The 16,754-nt window shown below is 63.1% G+C and overlaps 1 protein-coding gene across 1 annotated transcript; it reads left to right on the top strand.

Annotated features, from left to right (window-relative positions):
- Window positions 1–15,707: 15,707 nt before the first annotated feature.
- NEUROD4 (neuronal differentiation 4) lies at window positions 15,708–16,702 on the top strand. The gene is given in 2 exon segments (XM_050914128.1): window positions 15,708–15,897; window positions 15,900–16,702. Coding segments are annotated over 2 exon segments (993 nt in total).
- The last annotated feature ends 52 nt before the right edge of the window (window positions 16,703–16,754 follow it).

The raw sequence follows: 16,754 nt of genomic DNA, 5'->3' as shown, positions 1-16,754 counted from the left end.
AGCCGTGGAGCTACACGAGGTGTTGGGGCTTTGAGGACTTGGGAATTGCTTGGCATGCAGAGGGCTGGGAGCCCTGGGAATGGGGCTGGGACTGGTTTGGGTGCTCTGGGGACTGGCAGCGCTGCCCGGAGGGGCTGCAGGGCTAATCCGGGCTAATCCTGCCCCTGGCCAGGCGCCCAGGCACGGGCATCTTCCCACCCCTGGAAAATCCCGTGCATCTCCGAGCCCTCCCAGCCCCGGCCGATTGGTGCCTGCTGCCTTCATAAGGGACGGACCCCGGTCCCGGCTCATCCCTGGGTGGCTCCCGGCTGATCCCTGGGTGGCTCCCGGCTGTGGCTGTCGCCCAAAATCCTCCGGGATGATGAAGCTCTGGGTCGTCCTGCTGCTGGCTGGGCTCGCCTGCAGCCTGGCTGCTGGCCGTGAGTTGGGCATGTGCCCGGGGGGGACGTGGGGTGGCACTGGGGTGGTCCCCGGTGGGGTGCAGGAGGGGGGTCCAAGCGTGTGTGTCAAGGGGCTGGGTGTAGAGTGGGGGGTGTCCTGTGTGCGGTTGGGGGGTCCCGACACCCCGCCGAGGTGGGTGATGCTGTCTCTCTTCCTCCTGCAGTTCCTCTTGATGCCTCCTCCCCGTCATCTTCTGCAAGCTCCGGTGAGTTAGGGGTCCCGCGTGTGAATCCTGCTCACCCAGGGGGTCTGGTGACCGGGCTGCAAGGCAGAGGTTTGGGATCCCCCCAAAGACCCCGAGCCCTCCAGGGAACGGCAAATCTTTGGGTTTTTTTCTCTTGTTCCGAAGGTGGGGTTGTTCCTGGTGGGTGAGGATGCTCCTGTATCCCTCCCTCCCTTCCAAGGCAGGCGGGGCAGCGCGTGGGTCGGACCCACACGGCACAGATGGGGTCTGAGCAGCCCCGGCTCCCTGCAAACCCCGCAGCAAGAGGCAGCTCCCTCGGGGCCGGGGAAGGGGATGGTGGCCTTGGCCAGTGTGTCAACGCAAGGGTCAAGACATGCCGGGTGTCAGGGCCACCGGTTTCAGTGGGTGGGTGGGAGGTACCGTGAAGGGGATGAGGGGCACCCTGTTAGTGGCACATCGGGGTGCTCAGGTAACCCCGTTTCTTCCCGCAGATGTTGGGGCGACCGAGAGGGCTGACAGAGGAGCGCTGGCCCTTGTCGTTGACCTGCTGGACAGGCTGTTGCAGGATCTGAGTTCCAACCTCATCGGGTGAGCAGGGAAGGTGGAGCAATGGGGGACGGGAGGGCTCTGCCGCGGTCAGCGGGGACAGCAATGCTGCCGCCCCGAGAGGCATCCTCAGCTCCTTCCCACCCCGCCATGCTGGGTGCCAGTGTGGGACATAGTGGGGTGGGTGCTGGGGGGCTGGCTGGGTGCTCCCGTGAGGGTGGGATGGTGGGACTGGGCCAGGTCTTACCTCTTTGGTGTTTTCTCTCTTCCAGGTGACCAGCAAGCAACCAGCCCAGTAAGTCCCTTCCTTCCCGGGGGAGCCTGGGGACACAGGGTGTCCTGTCACTGGCAGGGATGCAGCTCCAGGGCTGGGGGTTGAGTGGGGGGATGCTCTTCTGGGGGCACTGGGAGCCCCCACCACCTTCCCTGGCTGCCCAGGACCCTGCCCAGCTCCTTCTCTGCTCCTGCCCTGAGCATTGAGCACCCAAACCTCCCCGCCATCCCACCAGACCTCCCCACCATCCCACCAGACCACCCTGCCATCCCACCAGACCTCCCCGCCATCCCACCAACCTTCCCCTGATCCCACACCAGGGACCTCCACGTCCCTGTGTGTCACGGTGGCTCGTCTGGAGCCAGCGCTGGGCTGGGAGGGCCGACTCAGAGCAGGTTTTGGGGCAGAGGAGGACCCAGGACCGGCTCCCCCTCCATGATGCGATTTGGGCTCCCTCCCAGGGCTGGCCCCGGGTGCCAGCGTGCTCCCCGGAGAGCAGGATGCATCCCCCTCCTCCCTCCGAGCAACCCTGGCTCCGCACAAGCATCACGCAGCTCCCTGACGCCGGCTCTGCTTGACTCCCAGCTCATCCCATGGCTCTTCTCGCACCACGTGCGTGCATTGCTCCGGACCAAAGCTACCGATAAAGCGAACCCCTAATTGCTGCCTGCCTTGTCCTGCCTGGTGTTTGCCCGTAACCCGTGGCCGTGAGGGATTGAAACCCAGCCCAGCTTTGGTCTAGTCCAGGGTACGATCCTGCTGCCAGACGGAGGCTTTCGATGAACCGAGTCTCCCCCAACTCCGTTCAGGTGCCCGTGGGGGGGGGACACCGGTGCCAGCTGAGCCCCGGGGACCCATCCCATGCGTGGTGGTCCCAGGACACCCACCAGCCCTACAGTCACGGTCTTCGGTCCTTATGCGGCATGGAGACCACCCCGCTGCTTCCCAGGCCTGCTGGGACCCCTCCAGCTGCAGGGGCTCAGCTGGATCCAGCTGTGCCCAGCTGTGCCTTTGAGCCTGTCCTGCACAGACAGACCCCAAAGACCCCAACCCACAAGACTTCTCCGTCCCCAAGCTCTCATTCTCCTTGCAGGGCTTGGGTGCCAGGCGCTCTGTCCCTCGTCAGCGGAGTTCGTTAGCTCCCCGGGGCTCTTCCCTCCCCCTTCCTGACTGGCACCTGCCACTCAGGCCGTGAGGAGCGGGGACAGCGGGGGCCTCTCTCGGGGTCCCTACGGTGGTCCCCAGCTCGGTGTCCCTATGGTGGTCCCCAGCTCGGTGTCCCCGCCTCCGGCGCAGGGACGATGATGCTCCGGGGTGTCCTGGTGCTCTGGGTGTGAGTAGGGCTGGGCCACGAGGTGACGCTGGGTGGCCGGGGTTGGGGGGGGGGGTGTGCGTGGGGACAGGCTGGCCACCCCTGCCACATCCAGCATCTTCTGTCCTCCTTGGGGCTAACGGCTTTCACCCCTTTTCCTTTCGCTCATCACGGAGGGGGTGATCCCCAGCTCTTTGGGGGGGGGTGGGGGGTGTCCTCCCACCCAGGGTCTCCTTGTCCCCGGCGGTGGACCACCCTGGCCATGGCCCCAGGTCCAAAATGCGGCTGTGCCTGTGCCCCCCCCCCCCCCCGCATGGAGGTCCTGTGGGGGCCGGGGTGTCGGATTTGCAGCTCTGACACCCCCTGTTCTGCCAAAAACCTGCCTGTGGCAGGGCTGGGGGGTGGGGGGTGGGGGTGGGGCCGCCTGGTTGCCATGGCAATGAGGATGATGCTGGCATCTCCGTGGGAAGCGGGTGATTTTCCCCGGGGATGGGGGAGGGAGAAGCTCCATGTCTTTTCGGAGTCATGGGATGCTCCAGAGAGACATGGCTCTGTCCGGGATAAGTCTGGAGCTATCCTGAGAAGGTCTCAGCTCTGTGGGGTGCAGCTTGTAGTTGTACCCTCAAATCTGCGTGCAACCAAGGCACGCTGCTGAACCAGTGCTTACTGGTTTCCAGCTTGGGAGACCAGTGAGAAGAGTCTCACGGCTTTGCTTCTGCTTGGAGGACAGACAAAACCTGGTCGCCCATGACCGCCCCATCTCATCTCTTCACCGGTGGCGGGATGCCCTAAAGGAATGATTTTCCCCCCAGTAAAGTCCTTCTGGGAATAAACCCAGCACCTCCTGGAGCAGGCAAATGCCTCGTCCCCGCGCGAAGAGCTGCCTCCTCCTCCTCCCCTCGGCTGGCAGCTCTTCCTCCAGCTGGGCGCAGGGGTGCGTGCTGCTGCGCACATCTCACCGCCGCCTCCCTCCTGGCATTTCTGGGCAGCTTTTGGAGTAAATAAAGCTTTTTTTTTTTTTTTGGCAGGGTTTCGCAGGGGAAAGGTACGTCGTGCAAGCGCATAGGAGCTCTCCGATGGCAAAGTCCACCTCCGAGCTGGCCAAGGGAAGCGTTGGGGGTGGATAAATGTATGCAGTGACAACTGCAGCGGCCACCTCCGGCTTCTCACCGCAGGTGAGATAAATCTCATCTTCAAAAACAGCTTCTTTTTTCTTTTTTTTTTTTTTCCTTTTCCCCGGGAAAAGGCTCCTGGCGGGGCCGCCGAGAGCTGGGACGCGGCGGCGCTGCCACTCTCCGCAGAGTGGGGTGTCCCTGGGGAGATGGCACAAGTTATTCCTGACAGCTCCTCGCCCCGTAATTGTTCCCCGAGGTGGGTTAGTGCGTTATTAGCGATGGATTTGCTGGGGATGGAGTGGAGCTTAAATTAGACTCCGGTTGACAGAGCCCTCCTGGGTTTGTGCCGGGTGGTGTAATCCGGCGTGAAAGGCTCGCTCGTGTTTGCCTATCGCACAAAGTGAGGTGTGGCGTTGTCCCTAAACCTCGAGAACTGACCTTAAAAAGGGACCCGGTTTTGGCTGAGCAGAAAACCTCTGAGCGAGGATGCTCAGGGCTGCACGATCCCGGCTGGATGTCACCGCCTGGGAGCTGGTGACCCCAAAAGACTGCGGAGTCCCCAGTAACTGGAGTGGGAGGCACTGGGGGATACTGGAGCTGGGGGCCAACCTCCATCCGAGAGCTCTGAGGCTTCAGGGCATCTTTTTTTCTGGATCCAAAGCATCCCTAGGCGGGAGATGGGTATGGACGTGGTCCCAGGGCGCAGCTCGCAGAGGGTCTTTGGCTCTCCATCCTTTCGAGGAGCGGGCAGATGGCATCAGGAGACACCGCAGTGTCCCAGGACGTCGCCTCCTGCTCCGGTCCCCTCCGGAGCACCCGCGGCCGCAGCCTCCACGTGCAGTTTGAATTTGGAGCTGGGAGCCGTGCTGCACCTGGAGCCAACCCAGCTGGCTGGGAGACGTCACCGCGATTATTTCAGTTAACTCAATTTACGGCTATTACTGTCAGCCGGACCTAACGACCCGACACGGGGCAGCAGCCCTTAGAGGACCCATTTCTAATTAATTTTAGCTCATAAACTAATTAATGGATTTACTTGTAAATTCTCAGAAAATCCACGTTCCCTGCAAAGAGCAATCCTTTCTCCCCAGGGAGGCCGGGCATCCTTGGGGATGCTCTGCTCTGACCCTGGCGAACGTCCCCCTCCGTTGCTCCTCCAACAAAGTCACCCCTCGGCTGGATCCCAGTGCCCGTAGAGGTGCCCGGGCTCCTCTTCCCTAGGGATGCTTTCCCTGAGCCGGCGCAGATCCATGCAGCCCTCCCGGGGATGCTGGCAAATCTCTACCCTTGGGTCAGGGCCAAGCTGGACCAGGTGCCGTGGCAGCTCCTCGCCGCCGTCGGTCCCGGGGGACGGTCCAGGGATGCTCCGGGGGGGACGGCAGCCCCGGCTGCGGAGCCGGAGGAGAGGGGGCGGCAGCTGGGCGAGGAGGTTGCCAAACGGGCAGAGACGGTGGCTCCCGGCAAAGCCGTGCCCGCAGCTCAACATCTGGGGCCCGTGGTCGCGGTCCAGGCAGCAGTGTCACCGCCTGTGCCAAGGCATCTTTCCTCCTCCTCCTCCTCCTCCTCCTCCTCCTCCTCCTCCTGCAGAGCCTGGCCAGGGGCAGGGGGACCCAAGACAAACCTCCAGCCTCTGGGGACTTCGGGGCAGGCTCCGGGCAGACCCCAACAGGCTCTTTGCTGGAGTGAATCCGGTCCCAAGAAGCCAGGACCACCTTGCCGATGCCCCCACGGGGTCCTTTTGTCCCCACCCTGAGGGTTTAAGGGGTAGAAGTGGCCGCAGGCAGCAGTCGGGGGGGGGCAGGGGGAGCCCTGGGGCTGCTGGGGGGCAGCACCCAGGGATGCGGGGCTGTGCGGTGCACAGGCAGTGCCCATCCCAAAGTCCTGGGCCCCAGGGCTGTGCCGTACCCCATGTCCTGGAACCCCAGATCTGCCCTGTGACCCCAGGGCTGTGCCGTACCCCATGTCCTGGAACCCCAGATCTGTCCTGTGACCCCAGGGCTGTGCCGTACCCCATGTCCTGGTCCCCAGATCTGTCCTGTGACCCCAGGGCTGTGCTGTACCCCATGTCCTGGAACCCCAGATCTGCCCTGTGACCCCAGGGCTGTGCCATACCCCATGTCCTGGAACCCCAGATCTGTCCTGTGACCCCAGGGCTGTGCTGTACCCCATGTCCTGGAACCCCAGATCTGCCCAGCACCCCCAGGGCTGTGCCGTACCCCATGTCCTGGAACCCCAGATCTGTCCTGTGACCCCAGGGCTGTGCCGTACCCCATGTCCTGGAACCCCAAATCTGTCCTGTGACCCCAGGGCTGTGCTGTACCCCATGTCCTGGTCCCCAGATCTGCCCAGCACCCCCAGGGCTGTGTTACCTCCAGCCCTACGTGGTGGGGGATGCAGAGGTTTGCACGAGCCCTCCTGCTCGAGGACCTCGGCGTGGACAAGCTCTCGCTTCCCCCAAATTTGTGGTGACACCCAAATGCGGGCCCGGCGAGCACCCCGAGGGGGACGCGGGGCACCCCACGGGGCTGTCGGCTGCTGAGGTTTCTTACCAGCAGATGTCAGCTCCCGCCCGGGGATGCGCGGCCGCTGCTCGCCTGGCTCTGCTGCTGGCTCTGCACTGTCGCACACGCGTGTGACGGGGGCTGCAGCCTTCCCCGGGGGGGTGACGATCCCTGGGGTGACACAGTGGCCCCAGGGCTGTGTGTGCCATCACCGCTGCAGCAACCTGGGACAGCCCGTGGCTTTTCCTCCGGAGCTGTGCAGCTCCCGCTTGTGACCCGGGCCTGTTCGGGACTTCTTTGCAGTGGTCATATAAGAAAATATCTCGTTATCAAAATTAACGGCATGCAGGGGAGGGGCTGGGCGCTGGGCTGAGCACCTTGGGGAGTTTCGGAGCGAGCAGAGGAGCAACAGGAAAACGATGGTCCTGCTCACAGGCAGCCTGGGAGGGCGAAGGGCTTCCCCGGGGCTGGAGGGGGGTCTCCCCCCCCGCAGAGCTGTCGAGGAGCGATGGAGAGGGGCTGGACCGGCACCCCCAGACCATGAGCAGCCCCCGGCCCACGAGCAGCCCCTGGCCCACGAGCAGATGTCATCTGAGCCCGCGCGGGCCCAGCATCCCCTCCGCCGAATTACGCCAACCTGGGAGCCTTCATTGAGATGCAAAGCAGGGGCTGGGGACGCCACACGCCAACTGCTCGTCCCCGACACTTGAACCCCGGGAGCGGGTCGGGGTGCTTCGCCTGCACCCCTGGTTTGACGGTGCCCTCCGGGGCAGCTCTGGGCAGGAGCTGCCGTGCCATGCTGGCTGCTTTCAGCGTGGGGACCCCCAGGACCCTGCCTGGCACCTGCATGCGTGGGGACCCCCAGGACCCTGCCTGGCACCTGCATGCGTGGGGACCCCCAGGACCCTGCCTGGCACCTGCATGCGTGGGGACCCCAGGACCCTGCCTGGCACCTGCATGCGTGGGGCAGGGGGACTGGGAAGTGGCGGGTTGGATTCTGCTCCTCAGCAGCCAGGTTCATGTGTCCCCAGCCCACCCAGGACACCCCCACTACGAGCCTGCCGGTGTGGCCCCGCTCCCAGGAGGAAAAGCCCCTCTTGGGGCTGAGCCTCGGGCGGTTTCTGCCCCAGCAGGGCTGGAGAAAAGGTTCTTTCCCTGCCCTGATAAACCCTTTTCTGGAGAAGGTGCTGAGCATTGCACCCCTTTCCTCTCCAGAGAGCTCTGGCGTCGGGATCCCCACCAAGCCAAGGGGACGTCCTGGCTTCACCCACGCTGATGCACCCGGTGATGGCACGGCTGGGGTGTCACTCGCTGTCCCCTGCGTGTGATGGAGATGTCTTCCCTAAATAGGGACCGTCCCCAGCATCCCCCAGCTCCGGGCTGTGCCCAGCCCTGCTCTCAGGGGGAGGATGCCTGGGCATCCCTGCCAGCTCCATGGTGCCGGAGGCAACCGGGAGCGAATCTGGGCTCTCCCAGCTGTGCCCGCAGCCGCCGCGTCCTGCGAGCAGCCGGGAGCCCGGCCGGCCAGCAGCCGCACTGGGAACGGCTCCCGCGCTGAACGGGGGGCTTGATCCCGGGGGACAGCGGGGTTCTGGCCCTTCCCTCCACGCTTGCTGGGGGTGCTTGAGCCCCTCTGTGCCTCCCGGTTCATCTGGGCACTTCAGCATCCCACCCGCGCCTGCCTCCTGGCTGGGGGAGCAGCTCTGGGCTGGGCAGGGGAAACTGAGGCAGGGAGCCATGTGAGAGGCTCAGCCCAGTACATCTCCAGGGTTCCCCGAAGCACTGGGACACACTGGGTGCCCTGTGCTCCGTGCCTCATTCCTGGGGGTTTTGGGGGGCAGGAGGCAACCAGCAGGCAGGAGGAGTGCTGCAGCGAGGGCTGGGGACGTGGCTGGTCCCCACAGAGTGTCCCCAGTCCCTGACATGTCCCTTCTCCAGCGCCAACAGCCATCAGGGTGGTGAAAAACCCTCTGCAGCCGACTGGACCCCATGGTTGGGGTGCTTGGGGCTTGGGAGACCCCCGAAACTGAGCTGCTGGGGGACCCCAGGGACAGCATCCCTTTGTCACCAGCCCCACCTCCCCCCCCCCCGGCCACCTCTCCCCGGTGCCACCATCGCTCAAATTGACAAACACGGGTCAGCGAGCGCTGGCCGCAGCCCCCCTTGCTCCCCCGCCGCCCCGCCGGGCCCCCCAGCCCCTGATTTCTCTTTAATTGCATTCCCCAGTGTCATGCAAATCAGCCATCCCGGGCGCAGCTGCCGGGATTAAATTAGACCCCGTTAATACGCGGTAATTGCGTTTCCGCACAGGCCCAGGAATGCCAGCCCGGGCGTGGGGGCGGTGGGCGGCCGGCACCGGGGCGGCAATCGCCTTTCACAATATTTACTCTGGCAATTACCCTCCCTTCCAGGCCGCGGCCCCTCCGAGACAGGGGCTGGCAAGGGGATTAGGGGACGGAGAGAAATGCTGGGGTGGGGGGCGGTGGCCCGGGGTGCTGGTGGGATATGGGGACAGGGGTGGGATGGCCTTCCCCTCCTTCTCATCATCCCCAAATTTTGCCCCTTGTATGTGCAAGTTTGTGCCCTGCCCGGAGCATCTGAGTGGTGGCTTCATCCCCTTTCCAGGTGGAGCATCATCGAGGTGGTGGAGCATCATCGAGGTGAAGTATCCCAGGGTGGAGCATCATCGAGGTGGAGCATCCCAGGGTGGAGCATCATCGAGGTGGAGCATTCCAGGGTGGAGCATCATCGAGGTGGAGCATCCCAGGGTGGAGCATCATCAAGGTGGAGCATTCCAGGGTGGAACACCATTGAGGTGGAGCATCCGAGGGTGGAGCATCATTTAGGTGGAGCATCCCAGGATGGAGCATCATCGAGGTGGAGCATCCCAGGATGGAGCATCATCGAGGTGGAGCATCCCAGGGTGGAGCATCATCAAGGTGGAGCATCCCAGGGTGGAACACCATCAAGGTGGAGCATCCCAGGCTGGAGCATCATTTAGGTGGAGCATCCCAGGGTGGAACACCATCGAGGTGGAGCATCCGAGGGTGGAGCATCATTGAGGTGGAGCATCCCAGGGTGGAACACCATCAAGGTGGAGCATCCCAGGGTGGAGCATCATCGAGGTGGAGCATCCCAGGGTGGAACACCATCAAGGTGGAGCATTCCAGGGTGGAGCATCATTGAGGTGGAGCATCCCAGGGTGGAACACCATCGAGGTGGAGCATCCGAGGGTGGAGCATCATCGAGGTGGAGCATCCCAGGATGGAGCATCATCGAGGTGGAGCATCCCAGGATGGAGCATCATTGAGGTGGAGCATCCCAGGGTGGAGCATCATTGAGGTGGAGCATCCCAGGGTGGAACACCATCGAGGTGGAGCACCCCAGGGTGGAGCGTCATCGAGGTGGACTACCCCAAATCTAGCTCCTTTTGGGAAGTCCTGCAGCCATTGGGAGCTCCAGGTCCCCCCGAGTCCCCCACATCACCCCAGTCCTGCCAGGATTGCGGCTTGCCCCCCGTGGTCGCACCCCCAGGATGTGGAGCATCTGAGGAGGATGATGCTTTCAAGGGAGATTTCCTTGCAGAGCACCAGGGAAGGGCCACAGGGTGAGGGACATCTTGCGTGTGACCAACAGATGAGGGTAACGCGGACAAGCTCAGGACCTGCCACATCTTCTCTAGGTGTCACGGGGACGGTGCAGTCTGTTCCTCATGGTCTGCACTGCTCAGAGCCCCAGAGCAGAGAGGGAAACTGAGGCTCAGGACGAGCAGGCATGGGTTGGAACATGCAGGGTGACGGGGACCCAAGCCATGCCCCTGAGCTGAGATGGGTGTGGGGTAACGAGCCGGTGTCCGGAGCCACCAGTGCCCGGGAAATGGAGAGCTGGGGAGGGACGTGGGGCGGTGGGAAGGTGATGGGGGGAACGGGATGAGATGTGGGGGACCTGCAGGGGATGGAGGACCTGAGAGGATGATCCCGGAGAGATGGGAGCGTTAAATGGGGATTGGAGGATGTCTGGGAGGGATGGAAGGACACGTGGGGGATGAGAGGGCTACACAGGGGGCATCGAGGAGGGGGGGACACAAGGAAAGGACACATGGGGGTGGGAGGGCTCTCGGGGAGGGTGGGAGGCTCCTGGGGTGGGCACAGCTTGGCGTTTGGGGATCACCAGCACAGCCCTGGTTTGCCAGGGGCTGGATGTGGGGCTGAGCCCAGCTGGTCAATGGTAATGCCCGGCTGCGCTTCCCTCCCGTCCACCTCGGAGACCCCCAGCGCCCACCCGGGATGGGGCAGGGGGGCTGCACCTCCATCCCAGCCACAGCCCCCCCATCCTCTGCCCACCGAGGTCCCCGTCCCGGGGCTGCGGTGCCCATCCCCGGGGCTGGCGATGGAGGCGGGAGCGGGAAGGTTGAACATCTTGCGAGAGCGGTCCCGGGGGGCCAGAGCCGCCCGTAACCCCAACAGATGCAAAGCCCCCGCACAATGGGATTAGCGAGCGGCACGTGGCCGGGCGCTGAAAGGCAGCGGGGCCGGCAGACAATGCGCCCGCCATCGCCCCGCTCGCTCCCGGGGGTCACTCCCGCTCCCGGCATCCGGGGGCCACCGTCAGCCCCGGGGGAGGTTTCACCGTGTCCCCCCTCCCCGGGCGCCCACCGGCCCCTTTGTGCGGGTGCCCGGACCTGTTGGAGCCATCTGTCAGGGAGGGGACGAAGCCGTCGCCGAGCCGGGCAGTGTGGCAACAGGCAGATTTATTGGCCGCAATCTGTTCCTGCCTGCCCTGCCCGTCCCAGCCTGGCGGTGGGAAGTAAGCCATGAATCCACTAATGAATTAATTAGTATTCCCTGTAATCCCAGGCTGCCAAAGACATGATTGCAAGCGCTCTAAATTAATGTGAAGGGTCCTGCGGGCTGGCGCGTGCGGGGAGGCTCCCACGCAGCGATGCTGAGCTCTAGGACCAGTCTGGGCAGGGATGGAGCGGGGGGGGAGATGACTTTTGGGGTACCACCGCCATCCCCCGCTCCCAGCCCCGCTGCTGCAGAGGGTCCCAGCCCGGCCCCTTCCCCAGGCTGGGCGGCTGAAGCCTCTGCAGTTGGAGGAGCCGAGCCCCAGGTCCGAGGGGCAGAGCAAGGCGACCCGTAACGCCCGTCCCTTAATTAATGGGGGGGTCTTTTTCCATCTAGCCCTCTCGCCGGCCGGGGGCTGTGGAGCCTGGGGCCCCTTCCCTTGTCTGAGCGGCGGAGAGCTCAGCCGGGCCCCTTCTGGCAGTACCAGCCACTAATTACTCCCCCTCGTACTCTCATTACGGCTGGGAGGGAGCCGCGGCCCCCGCGCCCACCCCCAGCACCTGGGCCGGAGCCAGCGTCGCCCAGGGCCTGGTCCCCGTCCCCCCCCGGCTCTCCCCAGCACCGGCATCGCCACAGCGGTGCCCGGCCAAGGGGGGCGGCGGGTGATGACGCCCAAGTCTGAGACCCCGGCAGCACCCTGTCACTGTCACGTCGTGCTGGGCAGTGGCCTGTTGGATGGGGACCCCCTGGGGGACTCCCCCCCCCCCCCCCCACGTTGAGGGAGCTGTGCGGCAGGGTCTGTCCTGGTGCTGGGCAAGCTGGCGTGCCCGTCCAGGGGTGCTCATCCAAGGGTGCCCATCCAGGGGTGCTCATCTAGGGGCGCCCATCCAGGGGTGCTCATCTAGAGATGCCCATCTTAAGGTGTTTATCTCAGGGTGCTCATTCAAGGGTGCTGGTCCAGAGATGCTGATCCAGGGATGCTCACCCAAGGGTGCTCATCTAGGAGTGTCCATCCAGGGGTGCTCATCCAAGGGTGCCCATCCAGGGGTGCTCATCTGGGGATGCCCATCCTAGGGTGTTCATTCTAGGGTGCTCAGACAAGGATGCTGGCCAGGGATGCTGATCCAGTGATGCTCACCCAAGGGTGCCCATCCAGGGGTACCCATCTAGTGGTGCTCATCCAGGGGTGCTCATCTGGGGATGCCCATCCTAGGGTGTTCATTCTAGGGTGCTCAGCCAAGGGTGCTGGTCCAGGGATGCTGATCCAGCGATGCTCACCCAAGGGTGCCCATCCAGGGGACCCTGGCCAGCGTACCCACCCGAGGATGCTCATCTAGGGGCACCCATCCAGGGGTGCCTAGGGACCGGGGGTGCCCTCCTGAAGGCACCCATCCAGGGATGCCCGGGGGTTGCCGTCGGGGCCCCGGTGGGGGGGGCGGGAGGAGCTGGGCTGGGCCCCCTCCCCCCCGTGGGAGGAGCCACGCGGGATCCGCGGCCGGGCAGGAGCCGCCGGCAGCGCGGAGCTCTCAAAACCGCCCGACAGCGGAGCTGCCCGCTGCCGGGGCCGCCGCCGGGGCCGCCGCCGGTGCCGCCGCCGCCGCGGGACCTGCCCGCGCCCCCGGGGCTGGAGGCACCATGCTCCCGGGCAAGTGACAGCGGGGGACTCTCTCCGGTGCCCAGGTAAGGGCGGACCGGGACCCCCAGGGGTGCGGGGGACCCGAAGGGACGTGTCAGCCCCTCCGACGGGGCTTCCCGGCCGCTCGGTGCTCCCGGTTCCCCGGGCGAACCTCCGGGACGGCACGGGGGGGGGGGGGGGGCTCTGCCCCGACGGCGGAGCAGCGGGACCCCGTCCCGGGGAGGGGGGGGGGGGGGGGCAGAGGGGGGCTCTGCGCCCTTCGAGGGGAGCCGCCGGGAGTGCAGGGTGAAGGGTGGGATGGAGCCGGGGCACCGAGCCCCAGCCGCCCCCCCCGGCTCCCCGCAGCCGTCGGGGATGGAGCCGCAGCCCCGGCGCTGGGTGGGGACCCCCGTGCTGGGGGCTCTGCCCTGCCTCGGAGCCGGGCACCGGTTGGCAGTGGGTCCGGCCACCCCCGGCCACGTCGGGGCTAGGCTTTCGCTGGGGATGGAGGTGATGAAGGTGAAGGAAGTGATGAAGGACCTGCCCCAGCCCCTGGCTTTTGTTTCTCCGCTCCCGGAGGAGGCAGCCCGGGGAGGGGAGCCCGGTTGGGGTACCCGGTGCTCTGCAAGCGCAGCCCCTTCCCCAGCGAGTCCTGCCCGGGGCCAGGACCCCAGCAGGGAGCAAACCAGCATCCCCCATCTTCCTCCCCCTTTTCCAGGTCTGTGTGGATGCTGCAGGGCTGCCCTTGAGCAGATTCCCCCTTCCGAAAAAATGTCAGTGTATCCCCTCTCCCCTGCACCAGCTGGCTGAGGGTGGGACTGGGACTGGGACCACGAGTCGGACTGGGAGCTCTGGGCAGCCCCGGGGTTCAGGACTCAGCCGACACCGGTGCCCCCGTAGCCACCCCGCTGGCCGTGCTGGAGCTGATGGAGCAGCTGTAGAGCTTTTAATCTGCCCTGCAGCCAGAGCCTACCGCGTCCACGTACAGCTGGGCCACATCCTGCTGCGTTCCCAGGCAGGATACGGTGCGGAGGTCTCAAGTAAATCCTAATTTTCATGGTCTGCTTGGGGGGGGGGGGGGTCTTGATCCTCCTGCCCCTCTCCGTGATGAATTCCCGGCCCCAGCTGCCCGTTTGGACCCTGGTTCTTGTGCCAGCATCTTTCCTGCATCCTCCTCCTCAGCCCTCTGTGTTTCTTCTGCTTTGGGTGGCCCTGTCCGGGCTCAGGATCTTCGTACCAGGGGCTGTGCCGGGCTGGAGTCGGTCACTCTTTGTCCTGAACCAACTGTCCTCCTCTGGGGGATCGAGTTCATTGGAAGGAAACCAGTGGAGGGTTGAAACCGAGTTCCTGGTGCTACAGGAAAGGAGAAGGAATTGAACCCACTTGTTTCGGGATGGGAGCTCGGTGCCTGGTGACACAAAGGGAGAGCAGCTCCCTCTGCTAGGAGCTGAGCCATCCCTACGTGAAAATTAAGTTTTCGGCTACAGCAGGCTTTTTCCTGCAATGGGTTTCTTGAGGTTCTTTCAGACGATGTGGGACGGAGACGTTTGAAAATGAAAGGTATCCAAAATAACGGGCTGGACAAGCTTCCCATTCCACAGTAGTTTCCTACCCTCCTCTTCCTTGGAGTACTGGGAAATTACCAGAATGACTTCATCAGGCAATTCCCTCTTTGTCTGATTTCTCCCCCTTTTTTTAAAAAAAAAATCAATATTCTGGAGAAAAAAAGAGAGCAAAATCCGTAAAAATTCAAACTGGATTTCCAAAGCGACAACCTTCTGAAACATTTCCATGGGAATACTGCGCTGCAAAGTGCAGGGAAGGGGGGAAGACGCTGGGCTCGCCTCTTGAACAGAGCCCCAAACCTGGTGATTACCTTCTGGGGTGGATTCTGGTGCACAGGACCGGCGAGAGATGGGAGCTGCAGGCAGGGGTGCTGCATTTGGGACAGGTTCCCAAGGGTGGAGTGAGAGTAACCTGCAGACTGCAGCCTGGAGGGGTTCTGGAGCCGATCTGCAGCCCTTTCTGGGCTGCTCTCACCACGCAAAGCGGGTGCAGCCCTGTGGTCCCACCCAGGACGCTGGCAGAAGGTGTTTGGACCAGCTCCATCCTGGCTCAGCCAGACCCATCCGTTCATCCCAAAGATGGTCCTTCACCACCTTCGCCCACCAGATTTCCCAGCATCTGACAGAGCCCTATTACTCTGCCGAAGAGTTAATTGGGGCCACATGGTCCTCTGGGAATACGATGGCTGCGCGCAGCAATTAACACCCTAATCCAGCCCGCAAGCCCCATCACGCATATTAAAAGTGGGATTTTCCACGTGGGGCGGACGGGGCAGTGGAGCCAGGGCTTGGGCAGCACACTTGCAGCAAAGCTGCTTAGATGCTAAGCTTTATGAAATGAGTCAGGCACGATGACAGGATCTGGGGGGCTGATTAACATGAAACCCAGGCTGGTTGGTGTGGTGCGACTGTGGTCGTTAATGGCAGAGGGACACGAAGGTTCAAGCAAACGCGCTCAGGTTAGAAGAGCTCAGGCAGGAAAATCTCCAGAGGCAGCTCAGCAGAGGACCTTCACTTGCAGGCTCCCTTTTGCAACCCACAACGTGACAATCAGGGTTGAAGCCATGAGGGGAGGGATTCATGAGTGGGAATAACCCCAAAATTGAATTGCTGGAAGCCCTGAGCCCTGGAAAAGAGCTGCTGGGCCCCAGGGAGAGGCTTCAGTGGCTCCCCCAAAAATTGACCAGAAATTATTGTAGGTAGATAAATAGATAGATGACGGATAAATAGATTCTGTAGGTACCATTGGTGGACAGAAAGCAGTTGATGTCTCTGGAAGATGATTTTGACCTCGGTTCCTAATGTCGAGCGACTCTCCTGCTGGAATTTGTTAACATCTCCTTGTCCCTTTGTTGCAGAGACCAGAGATGACCAAGACGTATGCCAAGCCCAAAGAGATGGCGGAGCTGGTGAGCACCCAAGCCTGGATGGACGAAACGTTGAGCTCCAAAGATGAGCTGAAGGAAGAGGATGGCAGGCAAGGTCCTTTTGGATTGATGTCTGGCTTGAACGAAGATCACGACAGCATCGAGGAAGAAGAGGAGGAAGAGGATGACGGGGAAAACCGAAGAGAAGAGGACCAAAGAAGAAGAAAATGACCAAGGCGAGGCTGGAGCGGTTCAGGGCCCGGCGGGTGAAGGCCAATGCCCGGGAGCGCACGCGGATGCACGGTCTCAATGATGCTCTCGACAACCTGAGGAGGGTGATGCCCTGCTACTCCAAGACTCAGAAATTGTCCAAGATTGAGACACTGAGGCTTGCGAGGAACTACATCTGGGCTCTGTCTGAGGTACTCGAAACGGGGCAGACTCCTGAAGGGAAGAACTTTGTGGAGATGCTCTGCAAGGGCTTGTCCCAGCCCACCAGCAACCTGGTGGCTGGCTGTCTGCAGCTGGGACCGCAGACCTTGTTCCTGGAGAAGCATGAAGAAAAGTTGCCGGTGTGTGAATCGGCCATATCCAGCCACTCCTTCAGCTACCAGTCCCCGGGGCTCCCAAGCCCACCCTATGGGACCATGGAAACACATCTGCTCCATTTAAAGCCTCCGACCTTCAAGAGCTTGGTGGATGCTTCCTTTGGAAACCATCCCTCTGACTGCACCACTCCCCCCTATGAGGGTCCCCTGACGCCGCCCCTGAGCATCAGCGGGAACTTCTCCTTGAAGCAAGATGGGTCTCCAGACCTGGATAAATCCTACACCTTCATGGCCCACTATCCCTCAGTCAGCCTGGCTGGAGCACACGGACATGCCTCTCACTTCCAAAACACAGTGCCCCGCTACGAGATCCCCATAGACATGAGCTATGAGTCCTACCCACACCACGTGGCCGGGCCTCAGCTCAACGCCATCTTCAATGAATAGCAAAGCAGAGTTAGCCCCAAATTCTTGACGCAGAGAGAAGTTCAGCCGCATC

The sequence above is a fragment of the Gymnogyps californianus genome, unplaced genomic scaffold (assembly GCF_018139145.2).
Source record: "Gymnogyps californianus isolate 813 unplaced genomic scaffold, ASM1813914v2 HiC_scaffold_32, whole genome shotgun sequence".
Classification (NCBI taxonomy): Eukaryota; Metazoa; Chordata; class Aves; order Accipitriformes; family Cathartidae; genus Gymnogyps; species Gymnogyps californianus.
The sequence above is the reverse complement of the archived record's forward strand: the minus strand, read 5'-3'. Positions and strand labels throughout refer to the sequence as shown.